Source organism: Aspergillus fischeri, genomic scaffold, assembly GCF_000149645.3.
Source record: "Aspergillus fischeri NRRL 181 1099437636262 genomic scaffold, whole genome shotgun sequence".
Taxonomy (NCBI): Eukaryota; Fungi; Ascomycota; class Eurotiomycetes; order Eurotiales; family Aspergillaceae; genus Aspergillus; species Aspergillus fischeri.
The window spans coordinates 726,661-754,345 of record NW_001509764.1 but is presented as its reverse complement, the minus strand read 5'-3'; the positions used below and the strand labels follow the sequence as shown (position 1 = coordinate 754,345).

Genomic DNA, 27,685 nt, shown 5'->3' with positions numbered 1-27,685 from the left:
ATAGGTGTACTGAACAACTGATATTGATACAACGGAGCGCGGGGCCATCGAGCCTAACCGCTAGTAGCGGACACTAGCCTGAGCTACGGTCATGTGACATCAATGTAATAGCTGGAACAAGTACTTTCTAGCCGACGAAGTGATTCGCGCATCAGAGTATTCGACTAATTCAACTTATGACACCCGAGTCGATTGCAGGTCTTGTTGCTGTCCTGCTACTTCCAGGATTTCAGTCTATATTCCCCCGCTGTGCAATTCTGCAAGTTCATCAAGTGGGGGTTCTGCAGTGTCCATTGCCACAGTAATCTAGTAATGTACCCCCGCGCGCTTGAACCCTTGCAGTGGCCAACGCTGGCGTTACCTTTCGGATAGGAAGGTATTCCATAGATAGATATGGCAGCATAACAACCAATGGACGACCCCACGCACGCAACGGTTGTGGGCGGAAGTTGGTCTGGATATTATGCAGGAGCACAGGCGCTCGCTCATGGAGTCATGGTAAGTAGGTTGGTATGCATTGAGTCGCTTCCTTGAATCATTTACGGAGTTCTGCTACAGCACCCATGAAAGAATAAAGATTCCTACCATAGTAATTCAGGACGAATAAGCAGATTACCTTGACTAATGGTCTGATTTACCCATTGAAGACTTTTCTCGCAAGGAAGCTAGAACAAGAGCAGGTCAGATAATGATAATAATGAGTTGCTGCTTTGTGGTACTCTGTTTCCTGAACAATTCTTTTCATCAGGCCTGAATTGAATCTAGTGAAATGAAATAGAACAAGGATGATTACGGCGAGGCGTAAGTTGTGAAACTAAGAGAGTCATGACGTCTCCGCCAACGATATCCATGCGTGCTACTCCTTTACTACGGTGCTAAGATAGCGCTCAGAAGACAACCAAAAGCTCTAGGACTGATATAGAATCCCAGTAATAATACAAAACCAAAATTGCCATTGCAGTGCTGATAAGAGATCTAGATGATTCTCGATGGAAGGCCGAATCTCCATTTAGACATGCCAGATATAGGTACGAGAAAACAGATTGGCCTGCTGTCACCGAGCTCCCCTTTTCAACTGCCCCAATTTTTAAAGGCTCTCATAAATAATCAATAATTGCTGACCTGGCAATAACCAAGCCAATTGGTAGGCTAGATGTAATAGGGCCAATCGTCTTCTGTTTAGACTTTGGCAACCGGGAACTGACAGCGTGAAAGAATCTAGCTGCGCATAGCTTGGAGCTGCAATCCATCGTATCAAATGCTTCCGTCTGTTATGATGCTATCATTATTGCATCGAGACGCATCTATGGCATGCTGCGTCGTGGCCGAGGGTGTGCACAGATCCTTCTACCCGGGTGTGGCACAAGAAAGCCTCGATCACCAAGCTAGTGGCGCCGCGCTACGGACAGTTGGATAAGATAGACAACATAGGACATGACGGCCCATTGAGAACGGAAGAGATGTGCAAGGCGCTTGTTAATGGCATAACTCACGATTCAGCATATTTTCTCTAGAAAGGCGCGGGAAACAGCATTTGATGGCTCCGATAGAATCCGATAGACTAGACAGGGGGGAGGAGATGAAGTGACATTTGCATATTGCATACGGAGGAGATTTCAGTCTACTGACTTCGTACAAAGACAGATAGACCTCCTGCAGGTTTCCAACCATGCTCTCCAATTTAAACCGACCATTGGATAGCTAGGATTTCCGGTCTGATTTCATGTAGCAGACATGGTTCAAGTTGCGTTATCTGTCGCTCAGTCTCCGAAGGTATTTATTTCATTTCGACTTAGTTCCAGAGTCCACTTGCCTGTACCGTACATCCATGGCCATTCGTCCCTAGACGAATCAGCGGCCTTCTATACAAAGGCAAAGTTAACAATGTCTAAGGAAGGATAAGTACCTACTACTACCTATATTTGTATGAGGGTACTATCTCCTTGGCGTCTCTCGGGAAACGTCCCGTCATACTCCGACAGCACCATTCCGGCGAATCATCGTATTTACCCTGTGCACTACGAAGTACACACACTACTCAAGCCGTAGCTTTGGTAGCCGATCACAGATGGAAGTGCGTCTACTTTCGCCGATCGAGACCATTTTCGGCTTCACTTTGACGACTGGAGCTACGGAACTGCACAAGCATGTTAGGAAAACTAGAAACCGTTGTGTAGTGGATCAATATCATCCTGACTGTGAGACAACCCCTCTTGTTGTTATTCATACTTATATCTGAACCTAGGTAGCATTACTCCGTACTTCAAGGCTGCACCCGGCTAGATCGGACTATCTGATTTCATCTGCGACAATGAGATTCAGCATCCACTTCAGAAGTCAAGAGTAGGTAGACAGATCATAGATAATAACACCCTTCTCGAGAACCGTTTTGCGCGCATTGTTTTACTTCCTCTCCCCAGGGGGTCCGTGGTATATTTTACGGAGTACACGGAGCATTTTCTTGACCAACAGCGAGCTTCACTTCTAAGTTCATTTAGCGCCAATATTAATCTATTATCTAGAATAGGACTTGCCCAGCGGCCGCCTCCATGGCTATCATGAATCTCGACCCGCCAACGCTTCTCCTTGGGTCTGGAGCTCTTAAGAACTAATGGACAACCCCACTTGGACCCAGATGAAAGTTCTGGCAAGCCACTAAGATTACCTAAGAAAGACAACGGTCGCCCAATGAGACCACGAAACCTGCCAACCTTTCCCCACTTGACCAAGGTAGGTACCTATCATGATGAGAGGTGATGCTCTGTTAAACGTTCAGCCTGCCTAAGGTATTATCGTGCAAACTAGATAACAGATGTACTCACTCTGTACCTTAGTATCAAAGGCTCATGGTATAGTTGTGTCTCTTACCCATGGGGTACTGCCCTCCTGACGTACACATCCATCTACGTTTCGGGTACCTTTGTCCTCGTTAGTTATTATCTCAAGTGATAGTCGAGGTGACCGCTCAGCAGTTCCATCAACTATCTATCTCTGGTATCAACCAACCTCCTTCTAGTACCCCTCCCGTCGTATCTATACTCGGAACTAGTTGAAATCAAAACTCTTAATTACTGTCTGAGACTCCGAAACCGAACTTAAAACAAATAGAAAAGAGGGGACTAAAGACCATGCAAACTGCAAACAGACATTAGCATCTCCACTTCCTCCGCCATGACCTCTTCCTTGTTTTGCCATTTTCGCAAAAAAACCGCCACTTCCTATCGATAACTACCTTACCTTACTCTTGTACTCCGTACTAACTAAACTCATCCGTCTTTGACCCCTGCCCAGTGCCCACTGATGGATTCCAGGCTCTCGTTTGAAGAAGGCGAGGCACGAAGGAAAGAAGGATGAGAACCAAAGGACTTTGACGCTGTTGATATCAAAACACTCAACGTATCTCCCCATCTTAGTTGTCCCTCGAGTTTACACTCTCATGATCTCATGATCGATCATCCTCTCCGATCTATAAGTTCCTCCTTCGCATATGCTTCAAATCTGAGTTGCTCCCTCGGATCGTCCTCAATTGAATATTTTTTTCTTTTTTCTTTGCTTTTCTACATTATTTCTTTCCCCTACCAGGCCTTCTCTCTTGTTCGGTTGTATCGAAGCTTTTAATATAGTCGTCATCCCACTTCCACAAGTTTGTCTTCACTCCGGAGTCCCTTGACGACTGTGATCTCTCCACCCTCAGTACGATGATTGCTGTGCTACCTGTCTCGCGGGAAAAGCTCTCTCAGTCTCCTCTGAATCTCCAGCGACGCGCCATGGCCCAAACTTATTACCTGGACTCACCTGATATCGCCATGTTCAAAAATCCCCTACACCATTACTCTCAGCGAGATTGTCCCAGTCCGATCACTTCGTCTGCCCCGTCCTCGGTTCCTCCCTCACCTCACTTTGCACCGACGACCGAGGAGCAGCTGCCTCCTACTCCAGCAACCCTTAGCAGTTTGTCTCTCTCCGTGAGCAACGATAGCGATGACGAGATCATCCTACCTTCATATGATTCGAGCCACTTCAACGACTTGGACGAGCCTGTATCAGCTGTTGCCTCGGACCAGGCCTCAGAGTCTTTTCTCACGGATCCCCCTTGTTTGCATGTACATACGCCGGCCGCTGATGATACTTCGGTTGAAGAGGAGCCGACTAGGCATGTCGATTATCTCTCCCATGAGTGGAAAGAGGAAGATATTTGGGCTTCTTGGAAATATGTCGTCTGTCGCAGAGACGTTTACAGCAATGGCACGAGATTAGAGAATGCCTCTTGGCGTACTTGGGCAAAACTAAAGAATAACTTGGGAACGGTGTCGCCCGAGACCCTCAATTGGTCAGTACTGCATGATCTCGTATTCTATAACCCCAGCAAATCTGGTATACAGTTGTGTCTATGTATTCTAACAAGTTTCACCAGGTTGAAAGATTGCGATGTAACATGGCTGTATGGTCCGTTGAAGTCGTGCACCAAGTTTTCAAAAGCGTCGCCGAGTATCTCCCCGCCGCCGAGCTGCCTCGAAACCCCCTCGTTGTATGCGGACAGGAAGCCGATCTTGAAGAAAAGGACGGCGTCGGAGACTATCTTGCAACGATCGCTGTCTCAGCACACCCTCCTGCAACACGCAGGCGCGATCCTAAAGGCACAAGAGGCTGCTTCTTATCGGACTCGGCCTTCTGTCTCAAGACCCGAACTTGAACCTCGACTGAATAAGTCGTCAGCTAACCTTCCAGATGTTCCGCTCAGTTATGCCTCTACCAAAGAGTCATCTGGGGTGGCCTCTCCTAGCGGGAGGCGCCGTATTCATTTCAATAACGAGGTAGTGCAATGCATAGCTATCGACGCCAAGGGTGCCGACGATGACGACGACGACGACGACGAGGAGGAGGAGGAGGAGTGGCCGGTAGGTTCAGAAGACGATGTTTTGTCGGACGAGGGTATCGTCATGATGGGACAGCTCCCGCCACAAGAGTCTGGGAGCCATAAAAGTACGCCGCGAGGCAGCTTCAGTAGCGAGAACAAAATAATTGCTCCGCTCCCCCCAACAACCCTCAAGTGTCGAGGAGACACGCCAGAACCGCCATCAGGCTCGATGATAGGGCGATGGACAGGATACTTTTCGAAATCGACTGTCGCGTCTACATCTTCCATACCGTCTGATCCCGCGTTCAGCTTCTTTCTGGACGGCGAGGATGACCATCTGGATTTCTGCTGGCAGCCGAGCCAGAGTCAAGGCGTCGCAGACGGGAATCAGCCTTGGTTTGTGAATCCTGAAGATGAAGAAGAAGATCACCGACATCAGCATTCGAACTCCAGTTCGAGTAAATTTCTGGATGAAGGAGAGAACTCGAATGCCAGCATATTTGATAGGGTTGTTGATACTGTAAACACAGCTAGAGACATTGCTCATGTGATATGGAACGTTGGATGGCGAAGGTGACATTCTAGCATGGGCATACTGAAGCATGCCTTGAGCCCATTCAGCTGGATGGGCATCGTCAGATGCTGATCCGAATTACTTATACCCAGCATATATGTCATTAGAGCTTTGCATTCTTTGTGGTGTTCGGAGGCAGTTTTTCCATATTTCTGGTTGGTTTCATCATTTATTATATACCTGGATGTTTCGCTTTGAATATCAAAAGATTGCGGTGGGAGGGGTTTCTGGTGGCTCTTTGTATCTAGCTTAACTCACGACGAATACGAACATGATAACGATAGTATAATGTCTTCGTGATTTCCCTTCGTTTTGAAGATAGAGAGAATCATGCTTACATCTCTAATACTACTTATTCGAACGAGAGGCCCAAGACACCTAAGCCATATCGACGGAGCAACATGCCACCCATGCATAAATGCCTTGATCTTCCATGATGGTCTGGCTGACCAACATCTCGTAGCCATTCTATTTACCAATTCCAGGGCCGAGCTACCAGTCATTTACCATAGCATCAGACGAGCTTCAGTAATCAACGACTAACAGATATCGGGATATCGCATTGGATGATCTGGATCTCTTCTACAGCCGTACGCTCATGAGATGTAATGTCGATTTTCGTTAGAGGACACTTTCAGAGGTCTTTACTGTCAAGTATATAAGGGAGGCGCTTATCAGGGTTTGATATCGTGCCATAGCTGAAGAAGCACATCAGTCCGCTGCGGATGAGCTGTTGAGCTGTCGGCTTCACGGGTTGCTACTGCTGAAGGTTATTTGTTGTCGTATATTGATGTGATCGCTGCTTGTTGCCTTCTTAGAACATCTTCGCATTACCTGAGTGAACTGGAGAATTCACTGCCGGGCCATTCAAGATTCTGAAAGCATCATACATAGTTAATCAGGTCCCCTTGACTAAGTGTTCTAGCGAAATATTGATACTCCCTGATATATGAAATGAGATGTCATGTAGTAGCCGTCAGAGAGAACGTTTCTCCGATGACGATATACAATTGTTCGAAGAATGCAACTATACAACCATCAATTAGCCCGTTATGAAGACTTAGGAAATATCATAGCATTGCTGCTCACATTTGGGTATCACGTAAACACGAACCGCTTCCAACTTCAAGGATTCCCGTCGGCATTCCCCCGGCTTGATAACACCAAGGCAGCGAAGTCAAGGAGCCTCGGAATGTGTAACTTCGTTCAAGGTTGATGCGCAGACTCCCAAAGCGGCGTCGTTGCTTATTGAAGGAGGGATCTTGGTGAAGCTCAACTTTCCATGTCGTCGGTAGATTCTTGGAAGGTCTCCGGGAAAAATCCCGGGGGAGGCCAAATGTCGGCAATAGACGGCGGGTGAACCAGTGGCTGAGATCCGACCAAACGATCAGGATCATGACAAAATGCCTGGAAAGTACTGTCGTCTAGAAACCCAAAATCCTTCAAGCCTGCCTCACGACTTGTAGCCCAATCAGTCGTGTCCAGATATGCAAGGTCTTTGAAAATAGCATCAATATCACTGGGTGCGGTCTGACCATCGGTGATAGATGTACTAAGGTCCCTACTTGAATTTGGCCCTGGGTGTTGGGACCGGTCACTGAAGTTAGGATTGCCAGGTATCGTTGGATTAGAGCTTGAAGAATCCGGGGTCGGTGGGTGAGGGTGACTCTGAGCTGATGGACGTAGCGTCGCTCCTAGCTCATTTGCTGAATTGGACTTGCCAAAAATCGAAGAATCGCCCCCCGTTTGTTGCTGAAAGGATATATCCAGCATGGAAAGGTCGCCAGTATCCATTGTCGTATCCTTGGGAGTCATATATTGGGCGTCTACAGGGATGCTTATGCCGAGTATAGTGGAGGTATAGTCGGAATCGCCTGCACCAGGCTGGAATCCTCGTATGTTGGAGTATGTTCGGCTGCCGTCTGGTGGATTTCGGGTTCCTGGCGCTGCACCCATTGTAGTCGCAATTTTGGATACAGCGTCAGACAAGGCATGTCTGTTTCTTGAGAAACTGTCCTCACAAGACGGCTGGAAAGATAATGAAGGTCCCGGCACGTTTCCGAGGCGATACGACTTTTCAATAGCTGTGTTCAGTGAAGGATAGAGGGGCCATGCAGAACCGAGTTCCTGAGTTCGCTGAATTAACGCTTCCGCCCATCGCGCGAAAGGAAACGTGTCAGACTCAGTTTTGCTTTGCAAAACAGATGCTTGCTCGGCGATGGTGCGTAAAGAAAGCTCAAAGATAGGGGGAAGGGTGCACGTAGGAAAATTTTCCAAATGTTGGGTGATCATAGACAGGGCGCGGAATAAAAGTTTCTTCGCACCTTCGATGGCAGGCCGCTGCGAGCGATGCAGATCGAGCTCCTGGGGAACAATGCGCAAATACAACCATAATAGTGTAGCAACATACGTCAACCCTAGATAGCTCTGATGAGGGAGTAGAGACGAGTGGCGTTCAGGATAGATACTCTCAGGCCCAATGAGACGGCATCCAAGGGGCAGACGATCGTCCCATTGTTTCAGTTCGAGCACCAGTTGTTGCGCAAACGTATGAACATTAGGCATACCGACTGCGTCACGAGCAATTTTGTTCAAAACACTAGCCAGCTCCACCAACCGGTTGAAGCAGCTAAGGGCAAGAAGGGGGCCGCGTTGAGGTGTCCTTCCCTGAGCTGTTCCTTTGGAGGGCAGAACGTCAGCCCACGAATTCCATTCTTCCAAGCCGTCTTCTTCCAGCAACCCGACACTAGTCAGATCTCGAGGGTGCATGCAAGGTCTCCGTGCTATTCGAAAGGAAAGTAAAGAATCGACGACGAAGCAGCCGAGGAAAACAGCTTTCCCTTGCCGCAGCTCGTCGGAGCGACTTATGTCTGCGCGCGTGCCTAGATTCATGGAAATAGCCATGCGCACCGCTTGACCGCTTAGCAGCCAAGCGGCCGTCCAATCTTCAAGCCCGATGTTCACCAATGTCAGCAACAGAAGCGCCTGCACATGCCCAAGCTCGTAACGCGCCGTTTCGGAAGGTATCAGGCCTCGAGCGATGGTGTAATACTCCTTTGTCGTGGCGAGAACCTCGAAAGCCCCATCCCGTGCATTGGTTCGCGAGTGAGAAACGGTGTAGCTAAGAACTGCCCACAGTGCGGCGTGGTCACCGGATCCCGGTGACATGCTCTCAACAGACAAAGGGGCGCTTGCGTAAAGATAGGATGCTCGAAGAATATTATGCTTCGCCACGATCGGGAACCAGGAGTGAGTGACGGCGAAATATGTGTCCAACAGCTGCGATGTCTGCGGAGGAAGTTTCAGAGGTTGCACTCTGCCAGTGGTCTGCGGTACCGACACGCCGTCACCCGACTGTGACAATCGAGGTCTCTTGACATTTTGGGAAGAGGAAAGTCCTACTACTCGTGGCGCATCATGCGCCAAAGGTGTAGAACTGCAATCAAGTCTGAGACCCCAACCGCTCGTCGAATCTAACGCGCCGGTATCATTTTCGTCCCGTGGCCTCTTGCTCGAACCATGCGATGAAGACATATCGGAGTGCGACAACATTTTCTCCAACGTGCCATAGAGACGGCTGGTTTTCCAGGACTCGTGTAACGTTTCCGAAGCACTATCGTCCATCCACAAGCTCAAAAGTTTATCCCTCCGGCCAGCAGAGTCAGGTGTTGTGCCCAAAAGGGCCAGCATAGTATCTTCGAAGCCATCTATATTGCAGATTGACAGAGCCCAAAGCTTCTCAAGACCGCGAACGTAGCCCTCTGGCAGACCACGTTTCTTGGCATGTGGATCGTACGAGCATGTTTGGCCAGAGGCTCGGCAGGCAGAACAAGACGGTCGAAGGCCATCGCATTTGTCCTATATGCCAAAAACGGGGTCAGTTACAGCCCGCCGCGTTTGACTATGTCGGAAGATAAAAGATCGGGGGACAGGAACAGCTGATGCGTAGAGGGACCAGAAATGGGACAGAAATGAGCGAACCTTTTTGCTCCGACACCTATCGCAAGCCCGCGAAACCCTCTTCCGTCGAGGGATCTTTGGATCTGGACTTTCGTCCATCTAGGAGGAATCAATGGCGGGCAGATCTGCACGCCATGTATGGGGCGGAGGAACGGACAAGAGATACAGAGCCTTGGAAGCAGACGACCAGACGACCAGACGAACGAAGAGGTCGGCGGACGGAAATTGAGAGGGAAGCAGTAGGAATCAACCTAGGGACAAATAGTCACGGCGCAAGCGGTCAAACGTGTCTGTCCCTCCTCGTCGTGACTGAACACTCAATGTTCGTTCAATATAGTAAAGGAACGAATTTCTTCGGCGCAATCGGAGGGTTAAAAGCTTTGTATCACGGGGGAAAGCGTGGACAGGAGCCGACCACAGTTTTCCATAGCCACTCGCAATGACCTTATCAGCGCATCGACACTTCCAGATCGAGGATAAGGCTCTGATCACTGAAGTGAGACCCATTCCGAGGAAGAGGCGGACGGGTTTTAGCGAGAAAGCGTTCGGGAAGAGCTCGGCAAGTGGCTCAGGAAGTGAGAAAACAAGAACGCTGGTGTCCGTCGGCTTCTCCCCACATTTGGCTCTCCACGGTTCTCCACGGCGGGATGTGGGAAGACGAAGCCCATGATATGATCAATATTATCATTACCAATTCCATTATTATTGGCTTGAATCCTACAGATATCTGCTCTTCAGCGCCTGGTCCTAACTATTGAAGGGAACTAAAGGCTGCATCAACGGTGCAGTGTGGTCCATCTCTCAAGTACTAATCAATCTACTCCCAACCAATTATGAATCAATAACAGTGCACTCTCACATACTCTGCAGATACATATTATGATGATCCAGATTCACTGAACGATCTGGATCAAGTCCTCAACGGAGTACGACACCCCGAAGTCTCGATCCTCATGCATTATTACGCGCCTAGGACTCTCGCCAGCTCCGAATTCATGCTCATTTCCGAGCAGATAAAAGTGAGGAACGGCATGACAAACCTAGAAGAGATGATTCCACCAATCATGACTATCTGATGAAGGGTTGATTGTTGAACTGCCGAAAATCGGTACTTTGATATGTGGTCTGCCATTATGTGGGACCTAAAGGGCACAGATTTCGTACATACTCGAATACGGAGGGAGTCCGACAGACTCAGGCCGACCAAAAGAAATTGGCACTCTCGAGTGAGTCGCCAATCGAGACTTGAGAGGTCGCCATTATTGGGCTGCTGATAAGAGGCAGGAGCTGGATGCTGCTCATTCTTTTCACTTTCTAGTCACCCTGTGAAGCTGTGGTACTAGTAGGTACGACTACGGGTACAACTCCGTGTCAATAACCGCGGGCCGAGCTCCCCCAGCATCCCGAGTCGGTACCAGGGCAACCACAAAGGATTCGTCCACTCTGGGTGATCCCTTACATCGACAACCTCATATCTCACGCAATGTCCAGGAAGTTGGTCCTCGACTTCGTCAAAGAGGGATTGAGTCTTTAAAGACCCAGTGATGTTGGCTTGGCATCAGGTCTGTAAATGCCGTCATAGCTGGGGTGGTACCATATATAATCATACAGATGAGAGTACTAAGTATTTCTATTTCCTGCTCAGTTCTATCCGCGTGTAGTGTTGGTACTCATGGACTAACGGACGCGCTATACCGACAAGCCGTGGATGCTTCTAGTTATGACGCCGAAAAACGTAACGAATGTATAGAATGGAGAATAAAACCTCTTCGGGTTCTTTCCACCGGTATTTTCTCTGCTGGCGACTATTATTATCTCGCAACAAGTTCAAAACACCCAATATGACTCTCTCGCACGCCTCCACCAGAGGTAGTGGGTGTCATATTCACATATCTTAGGGCGCCAGACCAAGTTTGCGTCTCGCTGAGTTGCAAATATCTCTTTGCTTGTTTTCATTCCTTTCTCCAGGCCCACGATCTACAGCTTTCTCAGCTCCTGCCCCCCGAAAAATGACAGAAGCTGTGTCCCAACGTCGAAAAGCGGCCTCGAATCCAGCTACTCCACCAGCTGGAGAAGAGCCGTTGGAAGTACTGCGGTGCATGCTGGAGTCTGCACCCTCATTCAGCATGGCAAAACCCACGATGGACGCGGCGCTCTTACCGAAAGCCATGTTGTTCTGAATGTCAATCACGCCATGGCCGAAATGAGTGCATGGCTTATGCTGGCGAGGTCGAAATCTGTCCCTGCCTCACAATCTCATTCCTTGATAAGCTTGCCTTGATAGAAGCATGCAAGCATGCAAGCATGCTAGCAAGCAAGTGCATGATGGGCGTCGATATTACTTCAATAATGCTTTGTTCCACGTGGGCTCTAAGGAGTATCAGGGCGGGCTCTGGCATGACTGCACCTTCACTCATCATCCTTTCATGGAGGCCAAAATCGAAACTTCATTCTGGTATGATGAAGGAACTCGGACTTTGCGCGTGGAAACGTTTTGTAGGTTCAAAGAAAAGTCCCCAGAAATACTAGCTTTAGGTATGAAGACTCGCTCGAAGTGTCCACATCGGGCCACCAGAAAGTGGCTCAGGGTATTCTTTGATGAAGCTGGCTGGTTCAAGCTTCTCAGGTTGGCAAACCGGACATCTAAGCGTCAGCAGTCTTAGGGTCATCTGGGAAGATACAGAAAATGGCAACCAGCCGCGTTCCTTCGATTTATCTGTTTTAAGAAATCTGGGAACTAGCAAATGGCTAGATAGCACATGGATTCGGGAACGTCGCAAGTGACTTGTCGCGCAGTATTGGATCACGTCTGTTGCTTCTGCTGCTCCCGGATCAAATTATTCCTGGCATAGGTAGTTGCTAACAAACGATATCATTGATCTGATACATGTGGCACACCCGCTGGTGCTTCACTCAGTGCCTAACGACCTCTCATCTCCCAGTCACAACTCTAAAACTTGTTCTGTGACCCTGCACTCTCCCGTACAGCAGGATGATCCCAGTCACAGCCTATTCTCGAGGGCCACTACTTGCTGTTATACATATCCAAAGTTGCTAGCTGGAAGTTACAGGTACGTTCAGACAATATGCGTGTAACAACCTGAGTGTGACAATCAGAGAAAGAAAAGAGATGGCTTCGGCCGCATGGATTAAAATACTTCGGAGCTCGTCTTAGTTTCGCCCGAGGGCTACTAGTCACCGACTCTGCGTAGAAAGGTGAGCTCGTCGCCGGTGGCACCCCCGGCCCTCATCCCCAATAAACCTCCACCGGCCGCTCTGCCCTAAGCTAAGTGCCACATCCAGTATATACAAAATTCACAAGTCAAAGCAAATATCTACTCAGAACTCCCGCAGTTAGTACACCTCCACCCCTTGTCATCCGCGTTGTCAGGTCTTCCTAGGTTACTAAGTCGAATACCGCCCCCATCGGTACATTAGCCTTCCGGGTTTCCCTGATTTCTCGCTCTCCGAGAAAGGCGCAGCTTACTGGACGCGATCGTGAGTTGGATAATTTGGTCTTTGAGAAGGAGAATGAAACAAACATGGGCTATGCGTTTGAGGATGGTCCAACCAGACATTATGAGATTGAGTTATCAGTGTTAAAGGGAACTTGGAAAATGGTACTCGGGAGAAGAAAGAAAAGAGGAACAGAATGGCATGAGGGGCACATTGATTTTAAAAGCCTCTGTGAACATATTATCTGGGAAGGCATGGAGTAGTCAATTGTTCGAGTGAAAGTCACTTGAGTATCTGTTTGGAAAGACCATATTAGAGAAAGATGGAGATCTAACAACTTCGGCTGCACTGGGCAGATGCTCTCAAAGATCGATGTCAGTGGGAAGCCTGAAGAACTATCGAGTCCATGTTCTTGACAGGCAGGGTCATCTATAACAGTTTTCTGGGAGACTAAGCTATCACCTCGACGAAGAGAGTAATCTATCGCGCAACTGTGTACAAACAGGAACTTACGTCTAGCTCAGTGTCTGCAGAAAGAAGCACAGCGCGGATCCAGGAAGACTTTTCATTACCCAGTCACGTATAGAATAATTGTTCTTCTTAACTAGTCGAGTACTTCGTTCAACTTCTGAATAGTGTTTTTTGTTAGCCCATGGAGGGTCTCCCATGTATACATATAGCCTATGTTAACGGCTACTAAAAACTACTTGATTAAGAGCGTGTCTAGACAACCATTTCTAGCGTAGTAGAAATAGTAGTGCAATGTGTGTTCGACAGCCTATATAGTAAGAGAATTATGATTCAATAGGCTGAAGATGACCGAGCTATTGTAACAATTGCTAAGACTACACAGAAGCCTAAATAAGCATTTATGTACATAAATAACCCTAACAGACTGCTGGACCCATACATCAACCGCAGCCCCACACGCGGCTAAAACCTTTGCCGCAGTTTGTACCCCAAAGGCGGTGAGACGTGACTGATTGACCGTCTGGGGAAAAATGAACGGCAAATGGTCCATCCCAGATCCATGCCCACATTTGACTCGAGACAGCGATCTACTGAGGCACGTCGCCGTCTGAGCTATTAAATCACTAATATGTTCCTTACTGTACACTGTACCTCCTCAGTCTTCGTCCCTCTAGATCTCCACGCGTGCCGCAGCTGTGAAGTTGTGAAACTTCTATTCGCGGCAGGTTAACTGTGACTGAGAGAATACCATTGTCAATAGTTATCTCCGGAGAACCTCTTGATTCCTTAACTCCGACCACGCACTGTTATCTTTCACCTTGTTATACCTGGAATACCAAGTCTTCACCAGTGCAGGTCATTGACAATTCGGCTTACCGAGAGATGGCGCCCCAAAAAGAAAACAACTTTGGTTAAATTGGGACAAGCATTCTTGATTTCGCTTCCAAAACAGTACATATACCACCGTCCGCAGCGATGATGCCCCCAAGTTCGAGCGTCAATACTTCGCGGAGATTCGATCGCGACGCCTCTTTAGTACTGGTTGGCATTCGAGGATGCGGAAAGCGCTCTCTCGGCTTTGTTGCTGCCACCGCTCTCAAACGCCGTTTCATTACAGAGGATCATTACTTCAAGGAAGTTACTGGGCTCACGCGGCATGAGTACCTCAAGCGCCATGGCAGTCAAGAATTTCAGCGTCGTGATATCGATGTTCTCAAGAAGATGCTCGACAACCATCAATCACAGTGTGTCATTGAGTGCGGTCTTGGTAGCCTCACTCGGCCAATTCAGGAGCACCTTCGTTTGTATTTGGCGAAGAACCCAATCGTGTACCTTGTTCGTGACATGGATCGGATCCAAAGTTTGCTAGGTTTAGAGCATCAGGCTGTTAAGCTGCTGTGTGAGGGAGACCCTCTGCACAGAACTTGCTCGAATTTCGAGTATTATAACATCGAAGATTGTTCCAGCGTGGAGGCTCAAATCGACGGAGAGACATCCGATCGCCGATCTGTTAATTACTCCTTCAAACTCAGAGAGGCGAAGGAGGACTTCACCCGCTTCGTACGTTTTGTCACCGGCGCGGATGTGGACCAACCTGGCTACGACTCGCCTTTCGTACTGTTGGAGACACCCCCGGAACTTCGATCATTTACTCATGCAATCTTTGTTCGCTCCTCTGATTTAATTGAAGGAGTCGTCGACTTGGCGGAGCTTGAATCTGGTGGAGATGCTATTGAGCTCTGCGTCGACTGCTGGGGTTCAAGCATGGCGAGCACCATCAGCAAGCAAGTTTCTTTGCTTCGGAGGAATGCCCGGACACCAATCATACTCTCCGTTGATACAACAGCGTCAGGAATCGGCAGCGGTGACCTCATGTCGGCGCAGATCTCAGAGCTGTATTTCAACATCTTAGAGCATGGCTTAAGGCTGGCGGTGGAGTATTTAGCAGTCGATCTGGGCCAAAATCAATCTTTGTTGAACCAGGTGATTCGCGACAGAGGTAGAACCAAGATTATCGGCCATTATCTTTTCGAGCCGTCCTCTTGCGTGACATGGGAGGACGAGGAATGCCTTTCCCTGTATCTTGAAGCAGAAAAGCTTGGTTGCCAAATCGTGCGTATTCTTCGGGTGGCCACTGAGCGCGAGGATAACGCAGCTGTGGGCAAATTTATCAACAAAATCCAATCCTTACCTGGTTCTCACCCCCCGGTGATTGCCTACAACATTGGCAGTCTTGGGAGGACCTCGCAGGTGTTCAATTCGATATTGACCTCCGTGACCCATCCGGCTATCAAACGTCGCACAGATAATGGCAGGGATCCCATCATTACTTCACGAGACGCCATTCAAGCCTTGTTCCAAAGCTATACGCTAGACCCCTTGCAATTCTATATCCTTGGAGGGAACGTGGCGTACAGCCTGTCACCTGCCATGCACAATGCTGCTTTTCGGCACTGCGGCATGAGGCACACGTATAGCATTCCCGAATATCCTTCTCTTGCGGCGCTTGATCGGCTGGGCCGTGATCCGCATTTTGGGGGTGCGAGTATTGTGCAGCCGTGGAGGGTGCAGGTCTTTCAGAAACTCGCATCTAAAAGCAGACATGCTGAAGCTATTGGGGCCGTCAATACCATCATGCCACTGCGTGCACGCGCTGATGGAACGATGTTTCCCTTACAAGAGCAAGCCAGCCGACGTAACCAGGCGGGGCCTGTTCTGGGATGGTACGGAGAAAACACAGACTGGGTGAGTATTATGACTTGTATCAGTCGTCACCTGTCTCCCCGTAATACGATCAGCCCCTTGAAATCAACAGGCCTGGTTATTGGAGCCGGTGGCATGGCTCGGGCTGCGGTTTATGCTATGCTTCGGCTAGGTTGCCGAAAAATTTTTATATACAACCGAACCTTATCACGTGCGGAGGGTGTCGCACTCCATTTCAATTCCTGGGCTGCATCGCAGGTGGGCTCAACCCAAGTAGTACGGGTGTTGAAGTCCCTTGAAGATGAATGGCCATTGGATACCTGCCCACCATGCTTAATAGCCTCGTGCGTGCCAGCAGATCCTGACAGAGATGAACCTCCAGCCAACTTCGAAATGCCGACACAGTGGCTCGGAAGTCCAACGGGCGGGGTGATTTTGGAGGTGAGCAACGTTCATCGCGTTTGATCTTGAAGAGACCTAGCTGATCAATTTTCATTGGCGCAGTTCGCATACAAACCCTTGGATACGCCCCTGCTGCGGCAAATGCGCCGGTTCCGACGTGAAACTGGAAGGCCGTGGATACTGGTCGGAGGGTTGGAGTTAGTCTCAGAACAAGCGGTCGCACAGTTCGAGCTCTTAACAGGACGGAAGGCACCTCGCCGATTGATGACCCTTGAGGCGCTTCAGAACTATGTTGGGGAGGACGGTCCTCTCGATGAGAAAGAGATTCAAGCAAGACTAGGCTATACTTAACAATACATTATTCTTCAGAAGATAGAGAAAAGTCCCATTTGACATAGAATACAAGTACATCACCTATGTTACGATCCGACGACTGCCTGATTAGCAGAGTATGGTGGGTGTTTGAAGCTATTTCCAACTATCCACCATAGTACGTAGGCAACGCACCTGAGCCGTGGTAGTCCCTCATTTGAACTTGCAAGTTGAAGACCTGTTATACGTTGATGTATAGAACTCCAGAGCGAAATTCGACCGACATCTGATCAAGAGATAAAACATGGTAAAGACGCGAGTCACATCTGACACGCAGGGCGGTGCTAATACTGTTGGACGTTCGTCACGTGCATGGGGATCGGTAATGGTCCAGTCCGCAGATCTTTTTTAAGGCCATGACGAGTGATTGCCTGTCTGAAATTGAGCCATGTGTGTTAATAACGCCAGAATGGTTCCCTGGTTCTCACTATTCGGTGATTCATGATCAATGGGAAACAAAAAGGCGACCCTTCTTCCCTACCGCAGGGGCTCTGAGTCTTCAGAAGCGGATTTCTTTGATATCCCCGACGAGCCATGTCTTGCAGTTGCGAAGCGGCAACTAAGACGCATTCGGACCTGGATTTCTTTCGCAGTCTTCATCATTCTGATACTTTGGTTTCGCCGTGCAGCCCCTTCTCCTGCTCCTGTTTCGCATATCGACTATAATAAGGTCGATTGGTCGCGTTACGCCTACAGTCAGTATGCGACGTCGAGCGCTTATCTTTGTAACGCCGTGATGGTGTTCGAAGCTCTGGAGCGATTAGGTAGCCGAGCGGATAGAGTTCTTTTCTATCCCGAAGACTGGGATCTGTTCGTTGCAGATGATCATGACAGGGACAGCCAGTTGCTAGAGCTCGCCAAGGAGAAGTACAAGGCTTTGCTGGTACCTATTAGTGCGGAAATAATCAAGGCTGGAGGAGGTACGTGAGTCCGGGCTCAGAGTCCCAATTCGGCTTTTCGTCAAAAGCAGAGCTGGCGCTAACTCTGATAACAATCGACACAGGCTCTGGCGAATCTTGGGATAAGAGTATTGCGAAATTGCTCGCATTCGGCGAGACAGAATACGATCGCGTCATACATATCGATTCCGACGTTACCGTTCTCCAGAGTATGGATGAGCTCTTCTTCCTCCCACCAGCCAAAGCCGCTATGTCTCGGGCTTACTGGGCGCTCCCGGATACAAAGCAACTATCGTCCCTGCTGATCGTGATTGAACCCTCTTATCGCGAATTCAAAGCCCTCATGGAGAGTGCTCAGCCAGCTCTCCACGGTCAAGTGGAAGTTGACTCGAATGAGACACAGAGATATGATATGGAGCTGTTGAATAATCGCTATGCAGATTCGGCCTTGGTTCTTCCGCATCGGCAGTACGGCCTAGTTACCGGCGAGTTCCGGAAAAAAGATCACCGCAATTTCTTTGGAAATGACTATGAGACTTGGGATCCTGACAAGGTCCTGGCAGAAGCCAAACTTGTGCACTTCTCTGACTGGCCTTTACCAAAACCCTGGGTGCTTTCAAACCAGAAGCTGCTTGCTGAGGTTCTACCCAAGTGTGACTATAAACCCGGCACAGTGCAAGAGAGGGGTTGTCGTGATCGGGAGGTATGGAAGTCTCTCTACGAAGACTTCCGTCGAAGACGAAAGGTTTGCACAAAGATTCGCATGATTCATACGGAATTTGTCTAATCTGGACTTTATAGGACATTTGTAAACTACTTAGTTACCCTGCTCCCGATTGGCCTCCAATAGAGAAGCCTCACTAGGACCATCTCCTCAGCGTTTACGGATACTTTTCTAGCCATAATATTTCTAACCGCAGCATATGGAACGGTGTTTCAGGGTCAGGCATGCCCAATGCCAATTTGCTGGTTACATAGATTGATCATCATCCAATGTATACCACAGTTAATGGGCGTTAAGGACCAAAACAAGGTAAACCACCGAGGTGAATACAAAAGCTATTAACTTAAGGGTCGGATAGCATATGGTAATATGTGGATTCATACGCTTTAGTATATTATAGCCTCGAGTATCATGGAGATATCAGTTGCAGAGGCCATAAGCTCTTTTTTACTTCATGTGGGCAGACAGTCCCTAAAAAGTGTGCTAAAAGTAGGCAGGGCCAGGGTGGGTTATTGTCGAAACCATTTGTATCAGGCAAAGCATGTACACTGCCTGAAAGGAATGCGAAATCGCGGCCGACTTGCTGATTTGAAGCAGAGCGTGTTGACGAGGTCCCTCCATGGCAAGCAAATTCGACAGTTTCTAGCGGTTTGTTAGAATTGACCCGTAAGCCTCACTGCTGCCAAATTGTCGTGCATGTCAGGGCAGCTATAAGGCTTTGACATTACTCGCCGCAAGGAGGATATCGCCGCAAGAATGCGGCTGCCAGAATCAGGTGGCACATGACAGCAATCCAACAACTCTTGGGAGCTGTGCGCCTCGAGCGCGAAAGATCTAGCACTCAGCTCAATCATCAATACTCAGCTCAGGTAACCCATTCCCTTCCTCCACCACTGCCAAATACCTCGTTGCTCCATGATACTCCCAAATTCCTTGACGGACTCAACTTCAGAAAGCCCTACGTGCGGTAAAGTTGGAATATCTGAGCTCTGAGGACGTCTGTCTGGCTTCGACTCTCCGGGTTGATCATCTCTTGTTACCGCGCCTGGTCGGCTAACAAGCTGGAAATCCTTGTAGCGCAGATTCCGCACGACATCGACCCACGACTCCACACAGTTCATGTACCGTGATTCAACATACATGATCCCTGGACATCCGCCAGAGCGGAGAAGTACGAAACAGTTGTGCGTGTCAGCTGCTCGTTTCAAGGCAGACACTTTTTTACGAGATGTGATGTGATGGGTCCGGATAAGGGCATTGTAGAGCATCTTGCCGTTGATGATCATCAATTAGAGATAAGTAAGCGGTGGTGCCGCTGGGGACAAAAAAGTGTAACAAATATTAAGTGCACGGAGGGAACCTTGGGCTTGGGGGCTCCAAAACATGATGGTTAAAAAAGGCTCAGGGTTGTTTGTTTGATACTGCCATCTTTCACCGCCCAGATTCTACTCTATGGAGCTATGACGTCATATATCAAATGATAAAGGGGTAAACTAAACTAAACCATTTCTAGCGTAGTAGGAATAGTGCGTAGTATGTGCGACATGTTTCCAACATCATATGGACTGATCGGTAGCAGGACTCAGATCCGACTGCTCATTATTGACTGCTACATCTTTACCATGGCTGTTACTGACATCGGAGGTATATCCGGTCTACATGGTATCGTCAAGCTTGGTGACCGAAGGCGATGAGGAGACATCCAGCTATGAAGCCAGCATCAGGATTGAATATGCTGAGTTGACTTTGAATTGCTGGACCCAAGTAGTGAGTCGCCTCTGGGCATAAATGTACCATAAACCTAAGAATGAGCGAACAGAGACTACAGCTAAAGGATATTCATAGGCCAGGTTTGAAAGGAGTTCGCCCTATGGGATCTTATATGCTTGATCCTGCACAGAAAAGAGGCGCAGATTGCAGCACTAAAAGAAAACTAAATATAGAGACAAGGGTCAATTCAGACCAGCGATTACGATGCATACTCCTCCGCGAGCCTTGGTATATTTCCTTTAGAATGCTTAAGCGCACCTATTGCATCACTGGAACGGAGCACCGGAGTCGAATTCCGACATGTCCTTCTTCTGTTGCTGCTCTCTACAAATGGCGATAATCTCCGTTCTTCCGGTTGGAAAGAAGGATATTGAATTGAGCGGGCTTCAGCCAGCCATTCTCACGGAATGGTTACGTTGTTGTGATGACTCTTTTCATTGTGAGCCATCTTCACCAGAACCTCTTTCGCGCTCCCTAACCATGATGGCCGGCAAGTATTGTAGATGATATACCGTATACTCATGATACGTGGACTATATGTCATGATGATGATTCGGGGGTGCGTTTCCGTGACGAGGCCTATATCAAGGCTGCAATGCTTCCCACATTTCCCCTCTGGAACTGAACATATCTAGGCTTTTGGACATTCTCGAAGCATTGCATCTAAAATAGAACAGACGAACTTCTTCACCTACAGCAATCATGTCTGAACAAGCTAGGGCGATCATCTCTGAAGTCTCGGGCCATGACCTTGATCAATGGCTACGGCCATCTACATTTACGAACGAGCTAGAAGAGGTAAACCCGTGTCCATTGAGAGATCCTGGATAGCTATCATTGCATTTCCCTTTTGAAAACCCGAGGCTTATACTTCACAGTCTATTAGAGGCCATATTCACGAAGAATTGACGAGCTGGATGTTTTATCGGAAGCTCGCAGCAGACTGTTCGCGAGCCAACGTTTCTCTGCACGGATTTGCCATGTATGTCACCTAATAGTTCCTCCCTAGGTTGGGGGCGTGGCCTGCAACACTGGTTTATTGACTGCATCCCGCCAATCAGGCTTTGGCACAGGAGCGCTAAGGAGTGCTTGATCGATATGGAATGGCTAGAGAAATATCTGATCATCCGCGGAGGTCGGTGTAAGCCAACAAACATCGAGGCGCCGAAATATGAATGGCCTGATTCGCCCGTCGAGCCTGTCGGCCCTTGTCGGGAGGCCTTCAATGTCCAAAGAAAGCTTTTCGTGGACTTGGAAAAGCTGTGTACTTTGGCTGAGAAATGCCAAGATACCGCCATAGTAAACGCGATTGAGTCTCGCTTTTTGCGGAAACATGCGAAGCATTTAAAGAACTTGGGCGATCTCCTACAACAAGTGACCCGAGTGTCAAAGCAGCCCGGATTAGGCCTATACCATCTCGACGCAGAATTGCGTCATAATAATGGCTGCATCCCCTGGATGTCTATGAATGATCCTGATACCATCGAGGAAGGAATCAGGGCTGTATCAAAGAAGATCAGCGGAGGGCTTGCACTTCAGACACACCATGAGGGAACAAAACTCGCATCGAAGGAGGCAGGACACTGTTAGAGAACACTATGTCGATGGCTCGTCCAGAGTACATTCGCTGACGTAGGCCTACGCCTGAAGACGTGAGACAAGAGCGGGACAAAGGTCGATGTTAATCGAACGCCTTGCAGCCCTTGCTTTGGTTACTTCACCTTGGTTGCTGGGATTCCATATGCAATACCATGTCTCAAAAACTAGAGCAGACTGCGAATTCAAAAGGCTTGTGAGTTGTGACCAAGGATACTCAATTACGTAGAGTATATCACACTGGAATGATTCACCTTGTATGTCAAATATCGAATATGCGAAGACCGACTTTTATTCCTCCCTCTCGGCCTTTTTCGTATTCATATTCACGTTATACTACTATATCCATTTTGATTTCAGGCAAACCTGAGCTAACGACCAACAGCGCCATACCAGCAGAGACCCAGAATACCGCCAATGATGATCGCGATCGCTGGAGGCACCTTGAACCAAGCATGCTCCGCATAAGTAACCGTTGCAACAACAACCCACCATGGCTCAAGAGCAAGACTCTGGCCATTACTGGCTTTGGGCGTCAAATATCCAATCTCCCACAGCCTGTATACAGCAGTGAAGACCAGACCCACGGCAGCAGCATTGACTCCTCTAAGCCAGTCGACGACCCACTTTCTCCTCCGGAGCACTCTCCAGAAACTCTGCACAGCAACGGCCAAAGTGATACCAGGCAGGAAGATGCCGAGATAGCCAAGGAAAGCGCCGAATATGGTCGGGAACTGGGATTTTTGAACCGCGAGGGCTCCAAGGAAGACCGCAAAATTGAAGTTGGGGCCAGGGAATGCTTGAATAAGAGCCAGACCGATCAGAAAGTCTCTGCCGGATACCCAGCCAGGATCAACAACGTAAGAACGCAGAAGAGGGATCACTACGGGACCTCCTCCGAAGATAATTGTTCCGGCCAGATACATATTGGCGAACAAGTCCAGGGCAAGTGGTGGGGAGTTGATAACCCCTCTTGCCACCAGGATTGCAATAAAGGAGGCTGATTTAGCGTCAGCAAGGCTCATGGCTGGATATGAAAAGCTGGAGGATGAGCGCAAAGCAGGCACGTACCAAAGAAGACGACGCAGACGGTTATACCAACACGGATCCGGATGATATGATCATGAGAAGCGCCGACTTCCAACGACTCGGTTTGCGCATCAGAAACAGTTTCTGGAAGAGATCCTGCCTGTCCAGTCTTCCGTGACCGGACGGTGCCTTGATTAGAAGGAGTGCTGCGCATCTGGCTGTCTTGTTGCTCTTGAAGCTCCATTTCGTTAGGAGCGCCATTTTCCTGCCATGCCTCTTCGGGGTGGCTGTTTCGTCGTCTCCATTTAGCACTGGTTTTACGGATATACTGGCTCATCCAACCGTCCCATACAACGACCGACAGACCGCCAAGAACCATGAGAAGCGGAAAGTACCAAAGAGCGTTGTAGCACAGGCCGGCACAAGCGCCGAAGATGACTAGAATGCGGGTAAGCTTATCCTTTATTGCCTTTTCCGCTAGCTGGACGGCTGCCAGAGCAATAATCCCCACGGTCGAAGCATTGAGACCAGAAAGAAATGCATATGCAATTTCCGGCAGAACGTCATTCATATTTTGTACACCAAGGGAGAGTGCATACATGCCAACTGCTCCGGGAAGACTAGACTAAAGGTTAGTTGCGCCGTTCGTTGCGTGTCGCGTCGAATGATGCAAGGAAGATAGAATAATGTCGAAAGCTCACCTCCATATAAGGAAAGCAAATACAGCTGGAATGAAGCCTGCATGCAGTAAAGTCAAGCAGAAAAGCATCTTCGTGCTTGCGGGGCCGGGAAGAGCTTGACAGATGGCAAATAGTTCTTGATACTACAAGGTCATTCCGATCAGCCTATCGTACCCATCTTCGCTGGTTTCAGCACAAACTGTTTGCTCATCCGCCCATTTCTCCTGTCCTCCTTTGCCTTCCACAAACTTCTCGTGAAAGATCTGGAAATGAACCGGTGGTCCTCCAAAAGATGTGAACCCCAGATGCCATGTTCGTAAGAACACATCGCTGAGTCGGCAAGAAAGACTTTTTTTACGTTGCTCAGAAGCCGCCCTCTCTTGCACGCGCTGGTTCAATGCGCGGAGCGAAGAAAGGTAGCGTGAGAATGGCGGCGGCAGCTGCATCCTTGTTCTATCGTAACCAGCGATGTGCGAGTATTCAGTTGGTAATAGAGCATGGATATAAATACTGATATCGCCGCAGTCTCTCCTCCTTTTAAGCAATACCTATTTTCTCCTTATGATTTGGTCCCTTGGCAGCCCAGAAAACTGGCCATTCATAAGAGAGGAGCGTGTCACGCCATCTGTCACAATTTGCCAAGATGCTTGGACCGGGAAATGGCATAAACTTTCATTGTTAAAAGGTTGCATAATATGATTCTGGATATGTAATCCTAGACTGATGAGTATGTCTTCAGGACGCCATTTTGGCCTAGTGGTATTATATTTCTACAGAACTCTAAGGTAATATAAGCTCCCTTTTTCTCCGACTGTTTATGTACCGGAGCATTTGACTGTGACTGACCAACAGCGGGTACCTTAAGGATTGCCCTTGTGGAATCCAGATTCTGATGAACGTCTGATCTCTTCCAATGAGCGGCTATTTAGCCTGTCTTAATACCCTCGATGTAAGCAAACATGATGCTTTTCGCATCGATCCCAATTCAACACTTGCCGACAGTTGAGGGGATGTGGAGGTGTATAAAAAGGCAGTACCTCAAGTCCGCGACCACGGCATTCTTCTCCTTCTAATAAAGATAAGCAGCGAAAAATAGTCTACCAAGTCCACCCTCTCAGAAGCAATCAAGGTGCACCTTGAAGTTCCATTTCTCCTACCAGACTAACATTGTAAAGAATACAATGCGTGTTGCCAGCATACTCGCTACCATCCTGCTGAGCGCCACCCTAGCCTCCGCCCAGTGCATCACCCGCAGCCCCTGTCCCACGGACAAGTATAGTGACTGCGAGATTGCTTGAACAAAGGTTACCGGGGCGGCCGCTGCCGCCAAAACATTCGCTGTCCAGGGAGCACCAATTTGCGATTGCTACTGAAACGCGAAGCGCAGTGATGAGGTGATTGACGGCAATGAGTCCTTGCGTGAGCTCCTGATTAACATGGGTCGCAATGATGTTTTGAAGAAGGTGGATGCTAGAGAGCCTTTAGATAGGTGTAGCATCTGCTGTGGCCTCCTGAACCTTTTGAAAATTGCTGTATCTGTGCCCCCTACCCATAGGATAGTCCTCCTCTTAGGAAATCAGAGCCTATATTTACTTTCCGTCCTAATTTAGGATTCTTATGCACATCTTCAGTATTATTCTGCACACCGAGTGTCATTCTATTAACCAATGTTAGTCATGAACAGACATCTGCTGTATACTACGGCTCTTGTTCGACGTGCTCATCTGGGGCTATCTAGATGATACAGCAAGTTCCAAAAGGAGACCAATGTGGGAATTAGGATGGACTATGTCCAAGCTGATGGTCACTGCGGCGGTTGCTCAGTTCCAGAGCCTCCAGAAGGTCTGGCATCAGTTGTCAGAGAAAGTTGGATGGGCAAACCCTTGTGCTTGGTGCTAAGAGTAGGCACAATAGGCATTGGACTAGTAACAATCCGCCCTAGAATGGCCCAGACAATATCATTGTTTAAATTTCCTTTGCTCTGATCATGTTGATACGGATGCTTGGAATACTGAAACTCTTCAACAGCGTACGAAGTACCTGAGGTCGTTCATTTTTGCTGGGTCTGATCAGGTTTCAGCGCCACCTGCTGCTATAGAAGGTCCATGTGTTAACATTCAGAGTCCGACGGCATAGCACGAGATGATATCAGTACCAGGTCTGCAGTAATAACGATTGACAAGCAAGGCAAACTATCGCTCAACCTTCGCTGTAACAGATACAGTGATTTCAAAAGGCTCCAATGAGAGAAGCTCGGCGTGCAGCACAGGATACCGATTGTTGTGCCCACAGATTCGATGCGAACAGCCTGAGATATATCTATTGTGGGAAGTAAAGCCAACTCTGCTTTTTCGAGCATCGTGTATGCAAGCCGTTTGTCTCTTTGTGAGGCCCATCCATGCAGAAACCTGAGGAGCCAGAGAGGGGAGTGACGGGGATAGGAGGGAAAACGGTGAAGGATTGCTTACTACGAGACGTCAGAACCTGCTGGTCACCCCGATTGCGCCATGACAATTCTATCACACTTGAGGGATGAATGATCATAGAGTGTCCTGCATCTGAAAAGGCTATGTTGTGCTGTAATATGCGTACATACGAGGAGAAGACGGTCTCAGAAGAAGAAGATTCCAATGGAAGATATGTGAAGGCTGTACGGATTGACCTACCGACTCAAGTACTGTCGAGGCATGATGCAGGGCGTGGAGTGTCTAGCTGGGACCAGGATGCAACAAAACACATGCGCATCCCCAGGCCCCCGACATCCATCTTCTCATCAGCAACGCCCACTTGTTTCCGTACCGATCCTACTCCCTCTATTCATTCGTCTTTCTTTTCACAATGGGAAGTCTACTCAATTTACCCGCGGAAATTCTCCTCTTCATCATCGGATTCTTTGAGTCAGCTGAAGACTGGCCAGTCCTTCTCTCCCTTTGCCTAACCTCCCGCCAGCTGTACGCAGCAACTCAGCCGATACTTTTCAAAACATACCTGAATGGACTTCACTGTCATTGTTGTCACAAGACCAGTGACAGCAGAGATGGTTTGTGTTCTCTACTAGGCTTCACTCAAACTCTTCTTTCTCGACCCGACCTTGGATCGTGCGTTCGTCGGATAATCATAAACACCTCGGCCTGGGAATCCCGGGCGTCTGAAATATGGTCGAAGATTCTCACACCAGAAACCATAGCTCTACTAGCTGATGCGGTTCAAGGTCTTTCCGTGAACAACAAGGCGGTGTTCCTCTCATCTATAGTCAGGGCGAAAGTGTCTCCTTTGATTGTACTACTTTGTACTCACACACCAAATCTTGAACATCTTCATCTGACGCTGGGAGAAGAAGACTGGAAGGACCTGAGATCTCCCTGTATTCCTTCGGTACAAAAGGGCCTGGCTTCCCGCTATCTGTCTAAGTTGAGGAGCCTCCATATTGGAGGAACTTGGGGCCAGATGAATATCATTCAGGCAGACACCTTATCCCTCTTCTTGAGCTCCTCGTGCCTCGAGTATTTTTCCCTTTCCCTCCTTGATGTACAGGGCGCTGGTGACTCAGGCTTCATGCACTCATCGCAGTCCCTCAACATTGCTTCAGTCTCCCTTACTCGGACGTGTTTAGATACGAACCTTCTGACAACTCTCATATACGCATGCAAGGGTCTTAAAACATTGATCTATGAGATTGATTCTGACACTCCAGATCTTGTTGAACCTTCAGACCTCGCTGCCATCCTCAATTCACAAACTGAAACCCTTGAATTTATCATTGTTGATCTTGATCTGTGGGAGTGGGGGCTACACTGGGACGAGTATCCGAAGATTGAGTCCTTCGCCTTGTTCACCAACCTCCAGCACCTAGAGATCGAACAGTGCCTCTTGACCGACAACCCAGAATTACCCGACTCACTGAGGCATCTGGTCATTCGTGCCTGTGAATACCCTGTGGCAAGATTGTTGACAAATTTGGCAAACCGCAGCTTCGACAGCCTAGATTCTCTCGCGTTGGTCGTCTTACAGCCTCAGTCATCACCACCTAATGGAATGTTCGGTCTCTCGGAAAGATTCGACAGTGATGAAGACATACATTTAAATATCCTGTATCGGACCGCATTCAGAAGCGCCTGCAGGCGACTAAGGAAAATAGTTCGCGAGGCATGCTTCGACTTTGATGTACGGTGCGAAGAATGGGTTTTGTTT

The 27,685-nt window shown here is 48.5% G+C and overlaps 6 protein-coding genes across 6 annotated transcripts, besides 3 other annotated features; 4 read left to right on the top strand and 2 right to left on the bottom strand.

The window, feature by feature from the left end:
• Positions 1-3,767: 3,767 nt before the first annotated feature.
• On the top strand, positions 3,768-5,435 carry NFIA_096420 (protein phosphatase regulator REG1; the record flags this gene model as incomplete). The annotated part of the gene is made up of 1 exon (XM_001261916.1): positions 3,768-5,435. The coding sequence occupies one exon, from the start codon at positions 3,768-3,770 to the stop codon at positions 5,433-5,435; it is 1,668 nt and encodes a 555-aa protein (XP_001261917.1).
• Positions 4,850-4,876: a microsatellite.
• A 1,269-nt stretch (positions 5,436-6,704) lies between the features above and the next one.
• NFIA_096410 (putative C6 transcription factor) lies at positions 6,705-9,280 on the bottom strand (the record flags this gene model as incomplete). The annotated part of the gene is made up of 2 exons (XM_001261915.1): positions 6,705-9,139; positions 9,229-9,280. 2 exons carry the CDS (start codon positions 9,278-9,280, stop codon positions 6,705-6,707), a joined length of 2,487 nt encoding a protein of 828 aa, XP_001261916.1.
• Positions 9,281-11,676: 2,396 nt separating this feature from the next.
• Positions 11,677-11,711: a microsatellite.
• Positions 11,678-11,711: a microsatellite.
• Positions 11,712-14,297: 2,586 nt separating this feature from the next.
• Positions 14,298-16,775, top strand: NFIA_096400 (repressor protein; the record flags this gene model as incomplete). Its single annotated transcript, XM_001261914.1, has 2 exons — positions 14,298-16,463; positions 16,527-16,775. The coding sequence occupies 2 exons, from the start codon at positions 14,298-14,300 to the stop codon at positions 16,773-16,775; spliced, it is 2,415 nt and encodes an 804-aa protein (XP_001261915.1).
• A 757-nt stretch (positions 16,776-17,532) lies between these two features.
• On the top strand, positions 17,533-18,482 carry NFIA_096390 (alphaN-acetylglucosamine transferase; the record flags this gene model as incomplete). Its single annotated transcript, XM_001261913.1, has 2 exons — positions 17,533-17,716; positions 17,800-18,482. The coding sequence occupies 2 exons, from the start codon at positions 17,533-17,535 to the stop codon at positions 18,480-18,482; spliced, it is 867 nt and encodes a 288-aa protein (XP_001261914.1).
• Positions 18,483-20,891: 2,409 nt separating this feature from the next.
• On the top strand, positions 20,892-21,184 carry NFIA_096380 (uncharacterized protein; the record flags this gene model as incomplete). Its single annotated transcript, XM_001261912.1, has 2 exons — positions 20,892-20,987; positions 21,068-21,184. 2 exons carry the CDS (start codon positions 20,892-20,894, stop codon positions 21,182-21,184), a joined length of 213 nt encoding a protein of 70 aa, XP_001261913.1.
• Positions 21,185-22,156: 972 nt separating this feature from the next.
• On the bottom strand, positions 22,157-23,940 carry NFIA_096370 (putative chromate ion transporter; the record flags this gene model as incomplete). Its single annotated transcript, XM_001261911.1, has 4 exons — positions 22,157-22,785; positions 22,857-23,434; positions 23,516-23,637; positions 23,695-23,940. The coding sequence occupies 4 exons, from the start codon at positions 23,938-23,940 to the stop codon at positions 22,157-22,159; spliced, it is 1,575 nt and encodes a 524-aa protein (XP_001261912.1).
• Positions 23,941-27,685: the final 3,745 nt, after the last annotated feature.